The 19,221-nt window shown below is 58.9% G+C and overlaps 1 protein-coding gene across 1 annotated transcript in view; it reads left to right on the plus strand.

Moving 5' to 3' along the window:
* CCDC22 (coiled-coil domain containing 22) overlaps positions 1-19,221 on the plus strand; it is a 23,896-nt gene continuing 4,675 nt past the window's right edge. Inside the window, exons 1-14 of the mRNA XM_069882605.1 lie at positions 1-158; positions 2,280-2,457; positions 4,492-4,624; positions 5,945-6,051; positions 6,139-6,205; positions 7,186-7,346; positions 8,009-8,230; positions 10,052-10,114; positions 11,031-11,150; positions 11,230-11,349; positions 14,308-14,424; positions 16,020-16,121; positions 16,226-16,333; positions 17,754-17,849. Of these exons, the coding sequence (XP_069738706.1) occupies positions 109-158; positions 2,280-2,457; positions 4,492-4,624; positions 5,945-6,051; positions 6,139-6,205; positions 7,186-7,346; positions 8,009-8,230; positions 10,052-10,114; positions 11,031-11,150; positions 11,230-11,349; positions 14,308-14,424; positions 16,020-16,121; positions 16,226-16,333; positions 17,754-17,849 (1,644 nt within the window). The 5' untranslated portion in view covers positions 1-108. The remainder of the gene's footprint in view (positions 159-2,279; positions 2,458-4,491; positions 4,625-5,944; positions 6,052-6,138; positions 6,206-7,185; positions 7,347-8,008; positions 8,231-10,051; positions 10,115-11,030; positions 11,151-11,229; positions 11,350-14,307; positions 14,425-16,019; positions 16,122-16,225; positions 16,334-17,753; positions 17,850-19,221) is intronic.

Here is a 19,221-nt window from a genome sequence, read left to right on the forward strand (position 1 = left end):
CTCACGTGACTCGCGGCGGGGCCGCCGGGGGCTGCGGCTGAGCTGGGGACCCCCCGCTTTTAACGCCCCCACCCAAGGATTTGGGGGGCCCCCCCGACACCCCCAACCATGGAGGAGGTGGATAAGATCCTGATCCACAGCCTGCGGCAGGGCGGGACGTGAGTTGGGGGCGGGGGAAAGAGGGATTTGGGGGGGGGCTCTGGGGTTTGGGGGGTCTGGGAGGGGATTTGGGGGGTGGTCTTTAGATATTTGAGGGGGGGCTCTGGGGTTTGGGGGGTCTGGGAGGGGATTTGTGGGGGGGTCTTTAGAGATTTGAGGGGGGCTCTGGGGTTTGGGGGGTCTGGGGAGGGGATTTGCGGGGGGTCTTTAGAGATTTGAGGGGGGCTCTGGGGTTTGGGGGGTCTGGGAGGGGATTTGGGGGGGGCTCTGGGGTTTGAGGGCGTCTGGGGAGGGGATTTTGGGGGGTCCTGGAGTTTCAGGGGGTCTTTAAGGACTTTGGGGGGGTCCTTTAGACACTTTGGGGGGTCTTATGGGATTTTGGGGGTTCTTAGGGGCTTGGGAGCGTCCTTAGGGATTTTGGGGGGTCTTTATTGATTTTTGGGGCTCCTTACGGGATTTTGGGGGTTCTTAGGGACTTGGGAGCGTCCTTAGGGATTTTGGGGGGCTCTTATGGCATTTTTGGAGCTCCTTAAGGGATTTGGGGGGCTCCTTATGCAATTTTGAGGCTCTTTAGGTACTTGTGGGCATCCTAGGAATTGGGGGGGGCTCCTTGTGGGATTTTGGGGGCTCCTTATGGGATTTTGGGGTCTCTTTAAAGGATTTTTTGGGGCTCTTTATGGCATTTTGGGGTGTCTTTAGGGTCTTGTAGTGTCCTTATGGGATTTTTGGGGCTCCTTGTGGGATTTTGGGGGGCTCCTTATGCGATTTTGAGGCTCTTCAGGTACTTGGGAGCATCCTTAGGAATTTGGGGGGGCTCCTTATGGATTTTGGGGGCTCCTTAGGGGATTTAGAGGGTCTTTAGGGACTTGGGAGCGTCCTTAGGGATTTGGGGGGGGGTGGTCTTTATTGATTTTGGGGCTCCTTACAGGATTTTTGGGGCTCCTTAGGGGATTTGGAGGCTCTTTAGGGCTTGGGAGCGTCCTTAGGGATTTTGGGGGGCTCCTTATGGCATTTTTGGAGCTCCTTAAGGATTTGGGGGGCTCCTTATGCAAATTTGAGGCTTTAGGGGCTTGGGAGCGTCCTTAGGGATTTTGGGGGGCTCCTTATGGCATTTTTGGAGCTCCTTAAGGATTTGGGGGGCTCCTTATGCAATTTTGAGGCTCTTTAGGTACTTGTGGGCATCCTTAGGAATTGGGGGGGGCTCCTTATGGGATTTTGGGGTCTCTTTAAAGGATTTTTGGGGCTCTTTATGGCATTTTGGGGTGTCTTTAGGGTCTTGGTAGTGTCCTTATGGGATTTTTGGGGCTCCTAGTGGGATTTTGGGGGGCTCCTTATGCGATTTTGAGGCTCTTCAGGTACTTGGGAGCATCCTTAGGAATTTGGGGGGGCTCCTTATGGGATTTTTGGGGCTCCTTATGGGATTTTGGGGGCTCCTTAGGGGATTTAGAGGGTCTTTAGGGACTTGGGAGCGTCCTTAGGGATTTTGGGGGGGGGTCTTTATTGATTCTGGGGCTCCTTACAGATTTTTGGGGCTCCTTAGGGGATTTGGAGGCTCTTTAGGGACTTGGGAGCGTCCTTAGGGGTCTTGGGGGGGGTCTTTATTGATTTTGGGGCTCCTTACAGGATTTTTGGGGCTCCTTAGGGGATTTGGAGGCTCTTTAGGGACTTGGGAGCGTCCTTAGGGATTTTGGGGGGGGTCTTTATTGATTTTGGGGCTCCTTACAGGATTTTTGGGGCTCCTTAGGGGATTTGGAGGCTCTTTAGGGGCTTGGGAGCGTCCTTAGGGATTTTGGGGGGCTCCTTTATGGCATTTTTGGAGCTCCTTAAGGGATTTGGGGGGCTCCTTATGCGATTTTGAGGCTCTTTAGGTACTTGGGAACATCCTTAGGAATTTGGGGGGGCTCCTTATGGGATTTTTGGGGCTCCTTATGGGATTTTTGGGGCTCCTTATGGGATTTTTAGAGCTCCCTATGGGATTTTGGGGTCTCTTTAAGGATTTTCGGGGCTCCTTGTGGCGTTTTGGGGCTCTTTCGGGCTTCGGGAGCCTCCTTAGCGATTTCGGAGCATCCTTAAAGATTTGGGGGGGTCCTTAATGGGTTTTGGGGTCCCCTCCCCCTCAGGCCGGTGCCCCCCGAGGCTCAGAGCGTGCGGGATCTCTCTCCCGAGCTGGTGGTCGACGCCGCCGTTCGCTGCCTCCGGGCCGTGCGCCCCGACTTGGGGGGCCCCCTCAACCCCGTCCTGCCCCCCGGCATCTCCGCTCGCTTCCGCCTCGCCTCCGACCTCGCCGCCGCCTGCCAGGTAACCCCAAAAATCTCTTTAGGGACCCCCCCAAAATCACTAGGGACCCCTAAAATCCTTCGAGACCTGCTAAAAGCCCTAGAAACTCCCCCCGAAATCCTAGAGACCCCCAAAATCCTTAAAGAGAGGCCCCTGGAATCCCTAGAGACCCCTTAAAATCCCTTAGGGGACCCCCCAAAATTAGTAAACCCCCCCAAACCCCCTAGAGACGCCCCTAAAACCCTAGAGACCCCCCCTAAAACTCTTAGAACCCCCCCAAAACTCCTAGAGAGACCACAAAAGCCCTAGAGACCCCTAAAATCCTTAGAAATCCCCCCTAAAATCCCTAGAAGGCCCCCCAAAAGCTCTAGAGAGCGGGCGGGGACAAGAAAAAAAAATTAAAAAAAATTTAGAGACCCCCCCCAAAATCTCTAGAGACTCCGAAAGTCCTTAGAGACCCCCCCAAAATCCCTTGGGGACCCCCAAAATCACTAGGGACCCCCCAGCATCACTAGGGACCCCTAAAATGCTTCGAGACCTCTAAAAGCCCTAGAAAGTCCCCCCCGAAATCCCTAGAGACCCCCCAAAATCCTTGAAGAGAGGCCCCTGGAATCCCTAGGGACCCCTAAAATCCCTTAGGGACCCCCAAAATTAGTAAACCCCCCAAACCCCTAGAGACGCCCCTAAAACCCCTAGAGACCCCCCCTAAAACTCTTAGAACCCCCCCCCAAAACCCCTAGAGAGACCCACAAAAGCCCTAGAGACCCCTAAAATCCTTAGAAATCCCCCCTAAAATCCCTAGAAGGCCCCCCAAAAGCTCTAGAGAGCCCGAAAATTCTTAGAGACCCCCCCCCAAAATCTCTAGAGACTCCGAAAGTCCTTAGAGACCCCCCCAAAATCCCTTGGGGACCCCCAAAATCACTAGGGACCCCCCAGCATCGCTAGGGACCCCTAAAATGCTTCGAGACCTCTAAAAGCCCTAGAAACTCCCACCCGAAATCCCTAGAGACCCCCCAAAATCCTTAAAGAGAGGCCCCCCGGAATCCCCTAGGGACCCCCCAAAATCAGTAAACCCCCCTAAAACCCCTAGAGACGCCCCTAAAACCCTAGAGACCCCCCCTAAAACTCTTAGAACCCCCCCCAAAACCCCTAGAGAGACCCACAAAAGCCCTAGAGACCCCTAAAATCCTTAGAAATCCCCCCTAAAATCCCTAGAAGGCCCCCCAAAAGCTCTAGAGAGCCCGAAAATTCTTAGAGACCCCCCCCCAAATCTCTAGAGACCCCGAAAGTCCTTAGAGACCCCCCCAAAATCCCTAGAAATGCCCTCAAATGCTCTAGAGACCCCTAAAATCCTTAGAGATCCCCCTTAAAATCCCTTAGGGACCCCCAAAATCCTTTAGGACCCCCCCCAAAATTCCTGGAGACCCCTAAAATCCCTTAGGATGCCCATAACGCCCTTAGGGACCCCCCCAAATCCCTTCAAGACCCCCTGAAGCTCCTTAAAGACCCCCAAAATCCCTTAAGGATCCCCCCAAAATCCTTCAAGACCCCCTGAAGCTCCTTAAAGACCCCAAAATCCTTAAGGATCCCCCCAAAATCCTTCAAGACCCCCTGAAGCTCCTTAAAGACCCCCAAAATCCCTTAAGGATCCCCCCAAAATCCTTCAAGACCCCCTGAAGCTCCTTAAAGGCCCCCAAAATCCCTTAAGGATCCCCCCAAATCCCTTAAAGACCCCCTGAAGCTCCTTAAAGGCTCCCAAAATCCCTTAAGGATCCCCCCAAAATCCTTCAAGACCCCCTGAAGCTCCTTAAAGACCCCCAAAATCCCTTAAGGATCACCCCAAAATCCTTAAGGACCCCCTGAAGCTCCTTAAAGACCCCCAAAATCCCTTAAGGATCCCCCTAAAATCCCTTCAAGACCCCCTGAAGCTCCTTAAAGGCCCCCAAAATCCCTTAAGGATCCCCCAAAACCCCTTAAGGCTCCCCCAAAAGCCTTGAAGACCCCCCCAAAAAGGTGGGGGTCCCCCCCCTGAGCCGCTGTTTCCCGCTGCGACAGGAGTTGGGGTTCGGGGGGGACGTGGGGTACCAGACGTTCCTGTACAGCTCCGAGCGCGACACCCGCCGCCTCCTCCTCTTCCTCGCGGAGAAGCTGCCCCGCGACGAGGGCCACGGGGGGGACCAGCCCCCCGGTACGGGCCCTTTTGGGGGGGCCCTGGGTGGGTTTGGGGGGACCCTGATGGTTTGGGGAGGGGGCCTGGGTGGTTTAGAGGGGTTCTAGGGGGGTTTGGGGGGGGATTTGGGGGGTTGCTGGGGGATTTAGGGGGTCTCTGGGTGGTTTGGGGGGGTCCTGAGGACTTTGAGGGGGGCTTTGAGAGGGATTTGGGGGGGTCCTGAGGATTTTGGGAGGGATTTGGGGGGTCCTAGGGGGATTTGGGGGGGATTTGGGGGGGATTTGGGGGTTTGCTAGGGGATTTAGGGGATCTCTGGGTGGTTTGGGGGGGTCTTGAGGATTTGGGGGGCTTTGAGAGGGATTTGGAGGGGTCCTAGGGGGGTTTGGGGGGGGATTTGGGGGTTTGCTGGGGGATTTAGGGGGTCTCTGGGTGGTTTGGGGGGGTCCTGAGGACTTTGGGGGGGGCTTTGAGAGGGATTTGGGGGGGTCCTGAGGATTTTGGGAGGGATTTGGGGGATCCCTGGGTGGTTTGGGGGGGTCCTAAGGGGGTTTGGGGGGGGATTTGGGGGTTTGCTGGGGGATTTAGGGGATCTCTGGGTGGTTTGGGGGGGTCTTGAGGATTTGGGGGGCTTTGAGAGGGATTTGGGGGGGTCCCTGGGTGGTTTGGGGGGGTCCTAGGGGGGTTTTGGGGGGATTTGGGGGGTCTCTGGGTGGTTTGGGGGGGTCTTGAGGATTTGGGGGGGCTTTGAGAGGGATTTGTGGGGTCCCTGGGTGGTTTGGGGGGGGCCCTGATGGTTTAGGGGGGTTTGGGGTGGGATTTGGGGGGTTGCTGGGTGATTTAAGGGGTCTCTGGGTGGTTTGGGGGGGTCCTGAGGACTTTGAGGGGGGCTTTGAGAGGGATTTGGGGGGGTCCCTGGGTGGTTTGGGGGGGCCCTTGGTGGTTTAGGGGGGTCCTAGGGGGATGGGGGGGAGATTTGGGGGGGTCCCTGTGTGATTTAGGGGGGCCCTGGGTGGTTTGGGGGGGGTCTCTGGGTGGTTTGGGGGAGTCCTGAGGATTCGGGGGGGGGCTTTGAGATGGATTTGGGGGGATCCTTGTGGATTTTGGGGGGGTCCCTGGGTTTTTTCGGGGTTCCCAGAGTGATTTTGGGGGGGTCCCTGGGTGGTTTTGGGGTTTGCTCCTTGACTTTGTGAGATCTTTCTGGGTTGTTGGGGTGTTTCCTTGGGGGTTTGGGGGGTCCCCGAGTTGATTTTGGGGTCCCCGAGGTCTTTTTGGGGTCCCCGAGTTGATTTTGGGGTCCCCGAGGTGCTTTTTGGGGTGCTGACCCCCCCCTTTTCCCAGGCAAACCCGGGGCTCTGCTCTCCGCCATCGGCTCTCGCCTCCGCGAGCTTTTGGGGACCCCCTGGGTGCCCCCCCCTTGCCGCCCCCCCGGCCTCCAGCGCCTCCAGGTGACTTTTGGGGGGGCCCCCGCCCCCCAATTAGATTGGGGGGGCAATTAGCTCATTAATTACCTTGCTAATTAACCTTTTTTCCAGGGTGCCGGGCACCTCCACCCCTTCATCTCTTGCCCCCTGGTGCTGCCTCGAAGTGGGGGGCCCCCAGGTAGTTGGGGGGGGGCTCTTTGAGGATTTGGGGGGGTCCTTGAGGGTTTTGGGGGGGTCTTTAGGGATTTGGGGGGGGGTCGAGGGTTTTGAGAGTGATTTGGGGGGGTCCTTGAAGATTTTGGGGGGGTCTTTGAGGGTTTTGAGGGTGATTTTGGGGGGTCCTTGAAGATTTTGGGGGGTCTTTGAGGGTTTTGAGGGTGATTTTGGGGGGTCCTTGAAGATTTTGGGGGGTCTTTGAGGGTTTTAGGGGTGATATGGAGGGGTCCTTGAGGGTTTTGAGGGTGATTGGGGGGGGTCTTTGAGGATTTTGGGGGGTCCTTGAGGATTTGGAGGTGATTTGGGGGGGTCCTTAAGGGTTTGGGGGGCTCCTTTCTCATTTTGGGGGGGTCTTGGAGGATTTTGGGGGCTCCTTTCTCATTTTGGGGGGGGTCCTTAAGGATTTGGGGGGGTCTTTAGGGATTTTGGGGGCTCCTTTCTCATTTTGGGGGCTCCTTTCTCATTTTGGGGGGGTCCTTAAGGATTTGGGGGGGGCTCCTTTCTCATTTTGGGGGCTCCTTTCTCATTTTGGGGGGGTCCTGAAGGGTTTGGGGGGGTCCTTAAGGGTTTTGGGGGGCTCTTTAAGGATTTGAGGGGGTCCTTAAGGATTTGGGGGGGCTCCTTTCTCATTTTGGGGGGGTCCTTAAGGATTTGGGGGGGCTCCTTTCTCATTTTGGGGGGGTCCTTAAGGGTTTTGGGGGGCTCTTTAAGGATTTGAGGGGGTCCTTAAGGATTTGGGGGGGCTCCTTTCTCATTTTGGGGGGCTCTTTAAGGATTTGGGGGGGGGTCCTTAAGAGTTTTGGGGTGTCTAAGGATTTGGGGGGCTCCTTCCTCATTTTGGGGGGGGTCCTTGAGGGATTTGGGGGGTCTTTAAGGATTGGGGGGGGCTCCTTTCTCACTTTGGGGGGGGTCTCTCCTTATTTCCCCCCCCCCCCCCCCCAGAGCTTCAGGCCTATTTTGGGGGTGCGGCCCCCCCGGTTCCCGCGCAGCCCCCCAAGATCTCGGGGGTGGCCCCGGCTTTGTTGGAGGCTCACGCCGCTCAGCTCTGCGACCGCCCTGCGGATTGGGGGGGCCCCGGGCCTGCCCCCCGAAAGGCCCCCCCTGTAAGGAACCCCCCCCGAACCCCTTAGACACCCCAAAAATTTTGGGGGGCCCCCCCCTTTTTATTCCTTTCCTGGAATCTGGGGGGGATCCTTGGGTTTAATCCCTTTTTTCTGAGTGGGGAGGGGGCTTTTCAGTGGATTTTGGGGGAACCCCTTGATTTTTGGGGGGGGCCTGAAGATTTTAGGGGGTCCCTAAGGACTTTTGGGGTGCCCTGAGGGTTTTAGGGGGGGTCTTGAGGTTTTGGGGGGGCCCTGGGGTCCCCCTTTTTCTCTCATTTCCAAGAATTTGAGGGGGTTCCATGACTTTGCTCCCTATTTTCTTTGGGGGGGGGGGTCACTTCTTGGGGTTCCCTTGATTTTTTTGGGCGTCCCTGAAGATTTTTGGGGTGCTCTGAGGACTTTGGGGGGGTCCAGGGATTTGGGGGGGGGTCCAGAGGTTTTGGGGGGGCCCTGGGGTCCCCCTTTTTCTCTCATTTCCAAGAATTTGAGGGGATTCCATGACTTTGGTCCCTATTTTCTTCGTGGGGGGGTCACTTTTTGGGGGGGTCCCTTGAGTTTGGGGGGTTCCCTTGGCTTTGGGGACCCCTGGGGCTTCCGAGGGAGTTTGGGGGGTTCCCTGAGGGGTTCTGAACCCCCTTTTTTTTATAATTTCCCCCCCCCAGGACCAAGCGAATCGACTTCGTGCTCGGCTGCTGGAGCCGCTGCGCCAGCTCTGCCCCCCACGAGGCCCCGGGGCCCCCCAAAACCCTTCGGGGTCCCCCCAGCTCGAGGCCTCCTGGCTTCGAGAGGCTTTTGGGGGGCCCGGGGGGTTGGGGGGGGCCGGGGGGGGGGCTCTGCCCAAGGGCTCACGCTTCACACGCGCCCAGCACCTCACACGCCAGCCGGTACGGGGGGGGGGGGGGGGTGGATTTGGGGGGGCTGGGTTTTATTTGGGGGGGTCTGAGGGGGTTTGGGGGGGCTAGGGGGTGTTTTTTGGGGGGTCTGAGGGGGTTGGGGGGGGCTAGGGGGTGTTTTTGGGGGTCTGGATTGGATTTGAGGGGGCTCGGTTGGGTTGGGGGGGGCCTGGGTTTGATTTAGGGGGGCCCGGGGGTCGTTTGGGGGGGGGGCTGGGGGTTCGATTTAGGGGGCCTGGGTTTGATTTGGGGGGGCTGAGGGATTTGGGGGAGGGTGGATTGGTTTGGGGGGGGCTGGGTTTGATTTTGGGGGGGCCTGGGGGTCAGTTTAGGGGGGCTAGGGGTGTTTGAGGGGGCTCTGAGCGTGTTTGGGGGGTCTGGGTTTGATCTGGGGGGGCTGACTTGGGTTTTGGGGGGGCTTGGTTGGGTTTGGGGGGGCCTGAGGGTGGTTTGGGGGGCTGGGTTTGATTTTGGGGGGGCCTGGGGGTCATTTTAGGGGGGCTGGGGGTATTTTAGGGGGGCTGGAGGTGTTTGAGGGGGCTCTGAGCGTGTTTGGGGGGGACTGGGTTTGATCTGGGGGGGCTGACTTGGGTTTGGGGGGGGCTCGGTTGGGTTTGGGGGGGGCTGGGGGTGATTTGGGGGGGTCTGGATTGGATTTGGGGGAGCTTGGTTTGGTTTAGGGGGGCCTGAGGGGGTTGGGGGGGGCCTGGGGGGTGTTTTAGGGGGCTCTGAGTGTATTTGGGGGGGGCTGGGGGTGATTTGGGGGGCTGGGTTTGTTTTGGGGGGGTCTGGAGGGCATTGGGGGGGCTGGGGGTTATTTTAGGGGGGCTGGGGGTGTTTGAGGGGGCTCTGAGCGTGTTTGGGGGGGGCTGGGTTTGATTTCGGGGGGCTGGGGGGTGTTTTAGGGGGACCTGGGTTGGTTTTGGGGGGGTCTGGTTTGGATTTGGGGGGGCTCGGTCGGGTTTGGGGGGGGCTGGGGTGTGTTTTGGGGTGCTGGGGGGTGTTTTGGGGGAGCCTGGGTTTGATTTGAGGGGGTCTGGGGGTGGTTTGGGGGGTCTGGGAGCGTTTTGGGGGGCCTGGGGGCTATTTGGGGGGGGGGGGGCTGGATTGGTTTGGGGGCGCTGGGGGTTTGATTTGGGGGGCTGGGTTTGGTTTAGGGGGGTTTGGAGGGCATTGAGGGGGGGCTGGGGGGTGTCTTGGGGTGCTGGGAGGTGTTTTGGGGGGCCTGGGTTGGTTTTGGGGGGGGGGTGGGTTCGATTTATGGGGTCTGGGGGGTGTTTTAGGGGGACCTGGGTTGGTTTTGGGGGGGTCTGCATTGGATTTGGGGGAGCTTGGGTTGGTTTGGGGGGCCTGGGGCGTGTTTTAGGGGGGCTGGAGGTGTTTGAGGGGGGTCTGAGTGTGTTTGGGGGGGGCCTGGATTGGATTTGGGGGGGCTCGAGTTCGTTTAGGGGGGTCAGGAGGGTATTTTAGGGGGGCTGGGGGGTGTTTTGGGGGGGCCGGGTTGGTTTTGGGGGGGGGTTTGGCTTGATTTATGGGGGCTGGGGGGTGTTTTGGGGGGGTCTGGATTGGATTTGGGGGGGTCTGGATTGGGTGGGGGGGGGCTCGGTTGAGTTTGGGGGGGCCTGGAGGGCACGGGGAGGGGCTGGGGGGTGTTTTGGGGGGCCTGGGTTTGATTTGGGGGGGCCTGGAGGCTATTTGGGGGGGGGTTGATGGGTTTGGGGGCGCTAGATTGGTTGGGGGGGGCTGGGGGTTATTTTAGGGGGGCGGGGGGCTCGATTTTGGGGTCCTCACCCTCTTATCCCCCCCCTCCAGGCCCCCCAAGTCCTGCAGCTCCCGCCGGCTGAACCGCCCCCCCCCGCTGGAGCCTCCGAGGAGGTAAAGGGGGGGGGGGGGGGCGTTCCCTCTGGGCCCTAACGATGGTTCCTAACGAGGGCTCCGCGTTCCCTCTGGGCCCTAACGATGGTTCCTAACGAGGGCTCCGCGTTCCCTCTGGGCCCTAACGATGGTTCCTAACGAGGGCTCCGCGTTCCCCCTGGGCCCTAACGATGGTTCCCTGTTCACTCTGGGCCCTAACGATGGTTCCTAACGAGGGCTCCGCGTTCCCTCTGGGCCCTAACGATGGTTCCTAACGAGGGCTCCGCGTTCCCTCTGGGCCCTAACGAGGGCTCCGTGTTCCCTCTGGGCCCTAACGATGGTTCCTAACGAGGGCTCCGCGTTCCCTCTGGGCCCTAACGATGGTTCCTAACGAGGGCTCCGCGTTCCCTCTGGGCCCTAACGATGGTTCCTAACGAGGGCTCCGCGTTCCCTCTGGGCCCTAACGATGGTTCCTAACGAGGGCTCCGCGTTCCCTCTGGGCCCTAACGAGGGCTCCTAACGAGGGCTCCGCGTTCCCCCTGGGCCCTAACGATGGTTCCTAACAAGGGCTCCGCGTTCCCTCTGGGCCCTAACGATGGTTCCTAACGAGGGCTCCGCATTCCCTCTGGGCCCTAACGATGGTTCCTAACGAGGGCTCCGCGTTCCCCCTGGGCCCTAACGATGGTTCCCTGTTCACTCTGGGCCCTAACGATGGTTCCTAACGAGGGCTCTGCGTTCACTCTGGGCCCTAACGATGGTTCCCTGTTCCCTCTGGGCCCTAACGAGGGCTCCGCGTTCCCCCTGGGCCCTAACGATGGTTCCCTGTTCACTCTGGGCCCTAACGATGGTTCCTAACGAGGGCTCCGCGTTCCCCCTGGGCCCTAACGATGGTTCCCTGTTCACTCTGGGCCCTAACGACGGCTCCTTCCCCCCCCAGGAGTCCCGCAGGCTCCGGGCCGGCGAGGTGGCCACCCTGGCGCAGTCACTAGCCACGTTGGAGGCCGAGATCGCCTTGTGCCGCGCGGGTTTCCGCGAGGCCCAGCTCGGCCTCGCCCAGGTAGGAGCCTCCTCGCTTTATTTTTGGGGTTCGGGAGGGGGTTTTGGGGTGCTCTGACCCCCCCGCTGTGTCTTCCAAGGCGGAGGAGGAGGCGCAGCGGGGCCGGAGGGAGCTGGGGGGCCGCGAGGAGGAGCTGCGGCTGCGGGCGACGGCGCTGGAGCTGCTGCCCGAGGCGCCCCAAAACCTCCACAAGCTGCAGGTGAGGCCGGGGGGGGGGCGGGTTGGGGGGGGGCAGGAGGCGGTTTTGGGGTGCAGGAGGCATTTTTGGGGTGTTCAGAGGGACCGTGGGGCCGTCAGTAGGTTCCAGAGTGAACGAGGGGAGCGTTTTGGGGGTTCAGGAAGCGTTTGGGGGGTGGTTTTGGGGTGCAGGAGGCATTTTTGGGGGGTAGGAGGCGTTTTTGGGGCTCTGGGAAGTGTTTTTGGGGGTTCCGGAAGTGTTTAGCCGGTGTTTTTGGGGTGCAGGAGGCATTTTTGGGGGGTAGGAGGCAGTTTTGGGGGCTCTGGGAAGCGTTTTTGGGGGGGTTGGGAAGCATTTAGGGGCGTATTGGGGGTGCAGGAGGCGTTTTTGGGGCTCTGGGAAGTGTTTTTGGGGAGTTTGGGAAGCATTTAGGGGCATTTTGGGGTGCAGGAGGCTTTTTTGGGGCTCTGGGAAGCGTTTTTGGGCGCCGTTTTGGGGGTTCAGGAAGCATTTGGGGATGGTTTTGGGGTGCAGGAGGCATTTTTGGGGCTCTGGGAAGCATTTTTGTTGGGTTTGGGGGGCACTTTGGGGGTTCAGGAAGCGTTTGGGGGGTGGTTTTGGGGTGCAGGAGGCATTTTTGGGGTGTTCAGAAGGACTGTGGGGCCGTCAGTAGGTTCCAGAGTGAACGAGGGGAGCGTTTTGGGGGTTCAGGAAGCGTTTGGGGGGTGGTTTTGGGGTGCAGGAGGCATTTTTGGGGGGTAGGAGGCGTTTTTGGGGCTCTGGGAAGTGTTTTTGGGGGTTCCGGAAGTGTTTAGCCGGTGTTTTTGGGGTGCAGGAGGCATTTTTGGGGGGTAGGAGGCAGTTTTGGGGGCTCTGGGAAGCGTTTTTGGGGGGGTTGGGAAGCATTTAGGGGCGTATTGGGGGTGCAGGAGGCGTTTTTGGGGCTCTGGGAAGCGTTTTGGGGGGGTGGGAAGCATTTAGGGGCATTTTGGGGTGCAGGAGGCTTTTTTGGGGCTCTGGGAAGCGTTTTTGGGGGCCGTTTTGGGGGTTCAGGAAGCATTTGGGGATGGTTTTGGGGTGCAGGAGGCATTTTTGGGGCTCTGGGAAGCATTTTTGTTGGGTTTGGGGGGCATTTTGGGGGTTCAGGAAGCGTTTGGGGGGTGGTTTTGGGGTGCAGGAGGCATTTTTGGGGTGTTCAGAGGGACTGTGGAGCCGTCAGTAGGTTCCAGAGTGAACGAGGGGGGCATTTTGGGGGGGCAGGAAGCGTTTGCGGGGTGGGTTTGGGGGTGCAGGAGGTGCTTTTGGGGCTCTGGGAAGCGTTTTTGGGGGGTTTGGGAAGCATTTTGGGGGTGCAGTAGGCGTTTTTGGGGTGTAGGAGGTGTTTTTGGGGCTCTGGAAAGTGTTTTGGGGGTTCAGGAAGCGTTCCGGGGGTGGTTTTGGGGTGCAGGAGGCATTTTTGGGGTGTTCAGAGAGACTCTGGGGCCGTCAGTAGGCTGCGGAGTGAACGAGGAGGGCGTTTTGGGGGTGCAGGAGGCATTTTTTGGGGGTAGGAGGCATTTTTGGGGCTCTGGGAAGCATTTGGGGGGGGGTGGGAAGCATTTAGGGGCATTTTGGGGGTTCAGGAGGCATTTTGGGGGTGTAGGAGGCGGTTCGGGGGCTCTGGGAAGTGTTTTTGGGGGGTTTGGGAAGCGTTTAGGGGCATTTTGGGGGTGCAGGAGGCGTTTTGGGGCTCTGGGAAGCATTTGGGGATGGTTTTGGGGTGTAAGAGGCGTTTTTGGGGCTCTAGGAAGCGTTTTTGGGGGGTTCAGGAAGCATTTAGGGGCATTTTTGGGGTGCAGGAGGCGTTTTTGGGGTGTAGGAGGCATTTTTGTGGCTCTGGGAGGCGTTTTTGGGGGGTTTGGGAAGCATTTAGGGGCATTTTGGGGGTGCAGGAGGCGTTTTTGGGGCTCTGGGAAGCGGTTTTGGGGGGTTTGGGGGGTGTTTTGGGGGTTCAGGAAGTGGTTGGGGGGTGGGTTTGGGGTGTAGGAGGCGTTTTTGGGGTGCAGGAGGCGTTTTTGGGGCTCTGGGGAGTGTTTTTGGGGGGGTTGGGGGCGTTTTGGGGGTTCAGGAAGTGGTTGGGGGGTGGGTTTGGGGTGTAGGAGGCGTTTTTGGGGTGCAGGAGGCGTTTTTGGGGCTCTGGGAAGCGTTTTTGGGGGGGTTGGGGGGTGTTTTGGGGGTTCAGGAAACATTTGGGGATGGTTTTGGGGTGTAGCAGGCGTTTTTGGGGTGTAGGAGGCATTTTTGGGGTGTACAAGGTGTTTTGGGGACTCTGGGAAGCATTTTTGGGGGGTGTTTTGGGGGTTCAGGAAGCGTTTGGGGATGGTTTTGGGGGGCAGGAGGCGTTTTTGGGGTGTTCAGAGGGACTGTGGGGCCGTCAGTAGGTTCCAGAGTGAACGAGGGGGGCAGTTTTGGGGTGCAGGAGGCGTTTCTGGGGTGTAGGAGGCGTTTTTGGGGCTCTGGGAAGCGTTTTTGGGGGGCTTGGGAAGCATTTAGGGGTATTTTGGGGGTGCATGAGGTGTTTTTGGGGTGCAGGAAGCACTTTTGGGGGGGGGAGGAGCATTTTTGGGCTTTGGGGTGGAATTTTTGGGGCTCGGGGAGGAGTTTTCGGGGTTTTGGGGGCGTTTTGGGGGGCGTTTTTTGGTTTTTGAGGGTTTTGGGGGGCATTTTTTGCCATTTTGGGGGTTTCAGAGTGCAGATTTTTTGGTTTTGAGGGTTTGGGGGGGCATTTTGGGGGTTCGGGGAGGAATTTTTGGGGGGTTTTGGGGTTTCAGGGGGTGTTTTTTGGTATTTAAGAGGCATTTTTTGGCATTTGAGGGTCGTTTTTTAGCATTTGGGGGTCATTTTTTAGCATTTTTGAGGCATTTGGGGGGTTTCGGGGGTCGTTCCTGGGGGTTTTTGGGGTGCTGGAGGCGTTTTCGGGGTGCCTGAGCCCCTTTTCAGCTGGTGGTGGAGTCGAGCGGCCGGCGGCTCCTCAGCCTGGCCGGGCAGTGGGAGCGACACCGTCAACCCCTCCTCGAGGAGTTCCGGCACCTCCGGGCTCTGCGCGACTCCGCTCAGGTACGAGGAAGGGGGGGTCCAGGGCTCGGAACCCCCTTTTTGGGGGGTTTGGGGGGGCCTGGGGCTCCTTTTGGATGGATTTTGGGGTCCCCTGGTCTCTCCTGGGTGGGTTTCGGGGTCCCTGGGGGCTCTCGAATCCAATTCCCAGTAGATTTTGGGGTCCCCTGGTCTCTCCTTGTTCAATTTTGGGGTCCTTGGGTGGGTTTTGGGGTCCCTGGGGGCTCTCGGATCCAATTCCCAGTAGATTTTGGGGTCCCCCGGTCTCTCCTTGTTCAATTTTGGGGTCCCAGGGGCTCATGAATCCAATTCCCAGTAGATTTTGGGGTCCTTGAGTGGGTTTTGGGGTCCCTGGGGGCTCTCAAATCCAACTCCCAGTGGATTTTGGGGTCCTCAGGTGGATTTTGGGGTCCCCTGGTCTCTCCTGGGTGGGTTTTGGGGTCCATGGGGGCTCTCAAATCCAACTCCCAGTGGATTTTGGGGTCCTCAGGTGGATTTTGGGGTCCCCTGGTCTCTCCTGGGTGGGTTTTGGGGTCCCTGGAGGCTCTCGAATCCAATTCCCAGTGGATTTTGGGATCCCCTGGTCTCTCCTTGTTCAATTTTGGGGTCCTTGGGTGGGTTTTGGGGTCCCTGGGGGCTCTCGGATCCAATTCCCAGTGGATTTTGGGGTCCCCTGGTCTCTCCTTGTTCGATTTTGGGGTCCCAAGGGCTCATTAATCTGATTCTCAGTGGATTTTGGGGTCCTTGAGTGGGTTTTGGGGTCCCTGGGGGCTCATGAATCCAACTCCCAGTGGATTTTGGGGTCCTCAGGTGGATTTTGGGGTCCCTGGGGGCTCTCAAATCCAACTCCCAGTGGCTTTTGGGGTCCTCAGGTGGATTTTGGGGTCCCCTGGTCTCTCCTGGGTGGGTTTTGGGGTCCCTGGGGGCTCTCAAATCCAATTCTCAGTGGATTTTGGGGTCCTTGAGTGGGTTTTGGGGTCCCTGGGGGCTCTCGGATCCAATTCCCAATGGATTTTGGGGTCCCCTGGTCTCTCCTTGTTCGATTTTGGGGTCCCAGGAGCTCGTGAATCCAATTCTCAGTGGATTTTGGGGTCCTTGAGTGGGTTTTGGGGTCCCTGGGGGCTCTCAAATCCAATTCTCAGTGGATTTTGGGGTCCCCTGGTCTCTCCTTGTTCAATTTTGGGGTCCTCGGGTGGGTTTTGGGGTCCCTGGGGGCTCTCGGATCCAATTCCCAGCAGATTTTGGGGTCCCCTGCTCTCTCCTAGTTCAATTTTGGGGTCCCTGGGAGCTCATGAATCCAATTCCCAGTAGATTTTGGGGTCCCTTGGTCTCTCTGGGTCGATTTTGGGGTCTCCACATCCAATTCCTTCTGGATTTTGGGGTCCCCACTCCCCCCAGGTGAAATTTTGGGGGTCCCCGTCCCCCCAATTTCAATTTCCCCCTCACTTTCTCCCCTCCCCGTCCCATTTTCCCCCCTTTCCTTCCCTTTTCTGCCTCCCCCACCCTATTATTTTTTTGAGGAGGGCTTAACGTTGACCCCCCCGCTTCGAAATTTTGGGGTTCACCCCCCTGAACCCCCTTTTTTTGCCCCCCAAAAGCTGGAATCCTCGCGGCGTCTCTCCGAGCTCCGAGCCCTCCACGAGCGGAGCCGCTCGGCGGCCGCCGACGCTCGCCGCAAGGAGGAGCTTTACAAGCAGCTGGTGACCCTTTTAATTCAATTTTTTAATTAGCAGAACCCCTAAAATTTTTTGGGGGGGCCCCTAAATTTTTTTAAACCCCCCCAAAAATTCTTTTTTCTTGGGAGGTGGCGGAGCTGGAGCTGCTGCCGCGAGACGCCTCGCGAGCCGTTTACACCCAGAGGATCCACGAGATCGTGGGCAACATCCGCAAGCAGAAGGAGGAGATCGGAAAGGTTTGGGGGGGCTTCAGAGAGTTTTTTGGGGGGCTCAGATATTTTGGGGGGGTTGGAGGGATTTTTCGGGGGGTTGAGGGGGTTTTTGGGGGGTTTGAGGGGTGTTTGGGGGGGTCCAAGCCTTGTGAGAGGGGATTTTGGGGTCCCTTGGGGGGATAAAGAGGGTTTGGGGGGGCAAATATGGGGGTCCCGGGGGTATTTTGGGGGGGTTTGAGATGTTTGGGGGGGGCTCAGATATTTTTGGGGGGCTTGGAGGTGGTTTTGGGGGGTTTGAGGGGTGTTTGGGGGGGTCCAAGCCTTGCGAGAGGGGATTTTGGGGTCCCTTGGGGGGATAAAGAGGGTTTGGGGGGGCAAATATGGGGGTCCCGGGGGTATTTTGGGGGGGTTTGAGATGTTTGGGGGGGGCTCAGATATTTTTGGGGGGCTTGGAGGTGGTTTTGGGGGGTTTGAGGGGTGTTTGGGGGGGTCCAAGCCTTGCGAGAGGGGATTTTGGGGTCCCTTGGGGGGATAAAGAGGGTTTGGGGGGGCAAATATGGGGGTCCCGGGGGTATTTTGGGGGGGTTTGAGATGTTTGGGGGGGGCTCAGATATTTTTGGGGGGCTTGGAGGTGGTTTTGGGGGGTTTGAGGGGTGTTTGGCGGGGTCCAAGCCTTGCGAGAGGGGATTTTGGGGTCCCGTGGGGGGATAAAGAGGGTTTGGGGGGGCAAATATGGGGGTCCCGGGGGTATTTTGGGGGGGTTTGAGATGTTTGGGGGGGGCTCAGATATTTTTGGGGGGCTTGGAGGTGGTTTTGGGGGGTTTGAGGGGTGTTTGGCGGGGTCCAAGCCTTGCGAGAGGGGATTTTGGGGTCCCGTGGGGGGATAAAGAGGGTTTGGGGGGGTAAATATGGGGGTCCCTGGGGTATTTTGGGGGGGGTTGAGATGTTTGGGGGGGCTCAGATACTTTTGGGGGGGGTTGGAGGTGGTTTTAGGAGGGATTGAGGGGGTTTTGGGGGGGTCCAAGCCTTGCGAGAGGGGATTTTGGGGTCCCTTGGGGGGATAAAGAGGGTTTGGGGGGGCAAATTTAGGGGGTCAGGCATTTTTAGGGGGGTCTGGGAGTATTTGGGGGTGGTTTGAGGTGTTTTAGGGGGGTTCAAGGGGTTTGGGGGGGGTTGAGGGGGTTTTGGGGGGGTCCAAGCCTTGCGAGAGAGGATTTTGGGGTCCCTTGGGGGGATAAAGGGGGTTTGGGGGGCAAATTTGGGGGGCTCTGGGGGTATTTTGGGGGGGGTTGAGGGGTTTTGGGGGTTCAAGCCTTAGGAGAAGGGGTTTTGGGGTTGTTTTTGGAGCCTGGGGGGTAATTAAGGGAGTAATGAAGGGGTGTGGGGTAATTAGGGGGGTCTTGGGGGCCTGACAGGGGGTTTATTTTGGGGGGGGCCCCCCCAGATCCTGCTGGACACGCGGGGGCTGCAGAAGGAGATCAACGTCCTGGGGGGGAAACTGGAGAGAAGCTTCAGCGTCACCGACGAGCTGCTCTTCAAGGTCTGGGGGGGCACTCGGGGGGCACCTATGGGGCGGGGGGGGCTCTTGGGGGGCAGTTGATGCTCTTGGGGGGCAGTTGATGCACTTGGGGGGCAGTTATGGGGCTCTTGGGGGGCAGTTATGGGGCTCTTGGGGGCAGTTGATGCACGTGGGGGGCAGTTGATGCACGTGGGGGGCAGTTATGGGGCTCTTGGGGGGCAGTTGATGCTCTTGGGGGGCAGTTATGGGGCTCTTGGGGGGCAGTTGATGCTCTTGGGGGGCAGTTATGGGGCTCTTGGGGGGCAGTTGATGCTCTTGGGGGGCAGTTATGGGGCTCTTGGGGGGCAGTTATGGGGCTCTTGGGGGGCAGTTATGGGGCGCTTGGGGGCTGTTGATGCACGTGGGGGCAGTTATGGGGCTCTTGGGGGCTGTTGATGCTCTTGGGGGGCACTTGATGCACTTGGGGGGCAGCTGTGGGGCTCTTGGGGGGCAGTTGATGCACTTGGGGGGCAGTTATGGGGCTCTTGGGGGGCAGTTGATACACTTGGGGGGCAGTTATGGGGCTCTTGGGGGCAGTTGATGCTCTTGGGGGCAGTTGATGCACTTGGGGGGCAGTTGATGCTCTTGGGGGGCAGTTGATGCACTTGGGGGGCAGTTATGGGGCTCTTGGGGGGCAGTTGATACACTTGGGGGGCAGTTATGGGGCTCTTGGGGGGCAGTTATGGGGCTCTTGGGGGCAGTTGATGCTCTTGGGGGGCAGTTGATGCACTTGGGGGGGCAGTTATGGGGCTCTTGGGGGGCAGTTGATGCACTTGTGGGCAGTTATGGGGCTCTTGGGGGGCAGTTATGGGGCTCTTGGGGGCAGTTGATGCTCTTGGGGGGCAGTTGATGCACTTGGGGGGCAGTTATGGGGCTCTTGGGGGGCAGTTATGGGGCTCTTGGGGGGCAGTTGATGCACTTGGGGGGCAGTTATGGGGCTCTTGGGGGGCAGTTATGGGGCTCTTGGGGGCAGTTGATGCACGTGGGGGGCAGTTATGGGGCTCTTGGGGGTCAGTTGATGCTCTTGGGGGTCAGTTGATGCACTTGGGGGGCAGTTATGGGGCTCTTGGGGGGCAGTTATGGGGCGCTTGGGGGCTGTTGATGCACGTGGGGGCAGTTATGGGGCTCTTGGGGGCAGTTGATGCTCTTGGGGGGCACTTGATGCACTTGGGGGGCAGCTGTGGGGCTCTTGGGGGGCAGTTGATGCACTTGGGGGGCAGTTATGGGGCTCTTGGGGGGCAGTTGATGCACTTGGGGGGCAGTTGATGCTCTTGGGGGGCAGTTGATGCACTTGGGGGGCAGTTATGGGGCTCTTGGGGGGCAGTTGATGCACTTGGGGGGCAGTTATGGGGCT

This window comes from Phaenicophaeus curvirostris, unplaced genomic scaffold (assembly GCF_032191515.1).
Source record: "Phaenicophaeus curvirostris isolate KB17595 unplaced genomic scaffold, BPBGC_Pcur_1.0 scaffold_241, whole genome shotgun sequence".
In the NCBI taxonomy this organism is placed as follows: domain Eukaryota; kingdom Metazoa; phylum Chordata; class Aves; order Cuculiformes; family Cuculidae; genus Phaenicophaeus; species Phaenicophaeus curvirostris.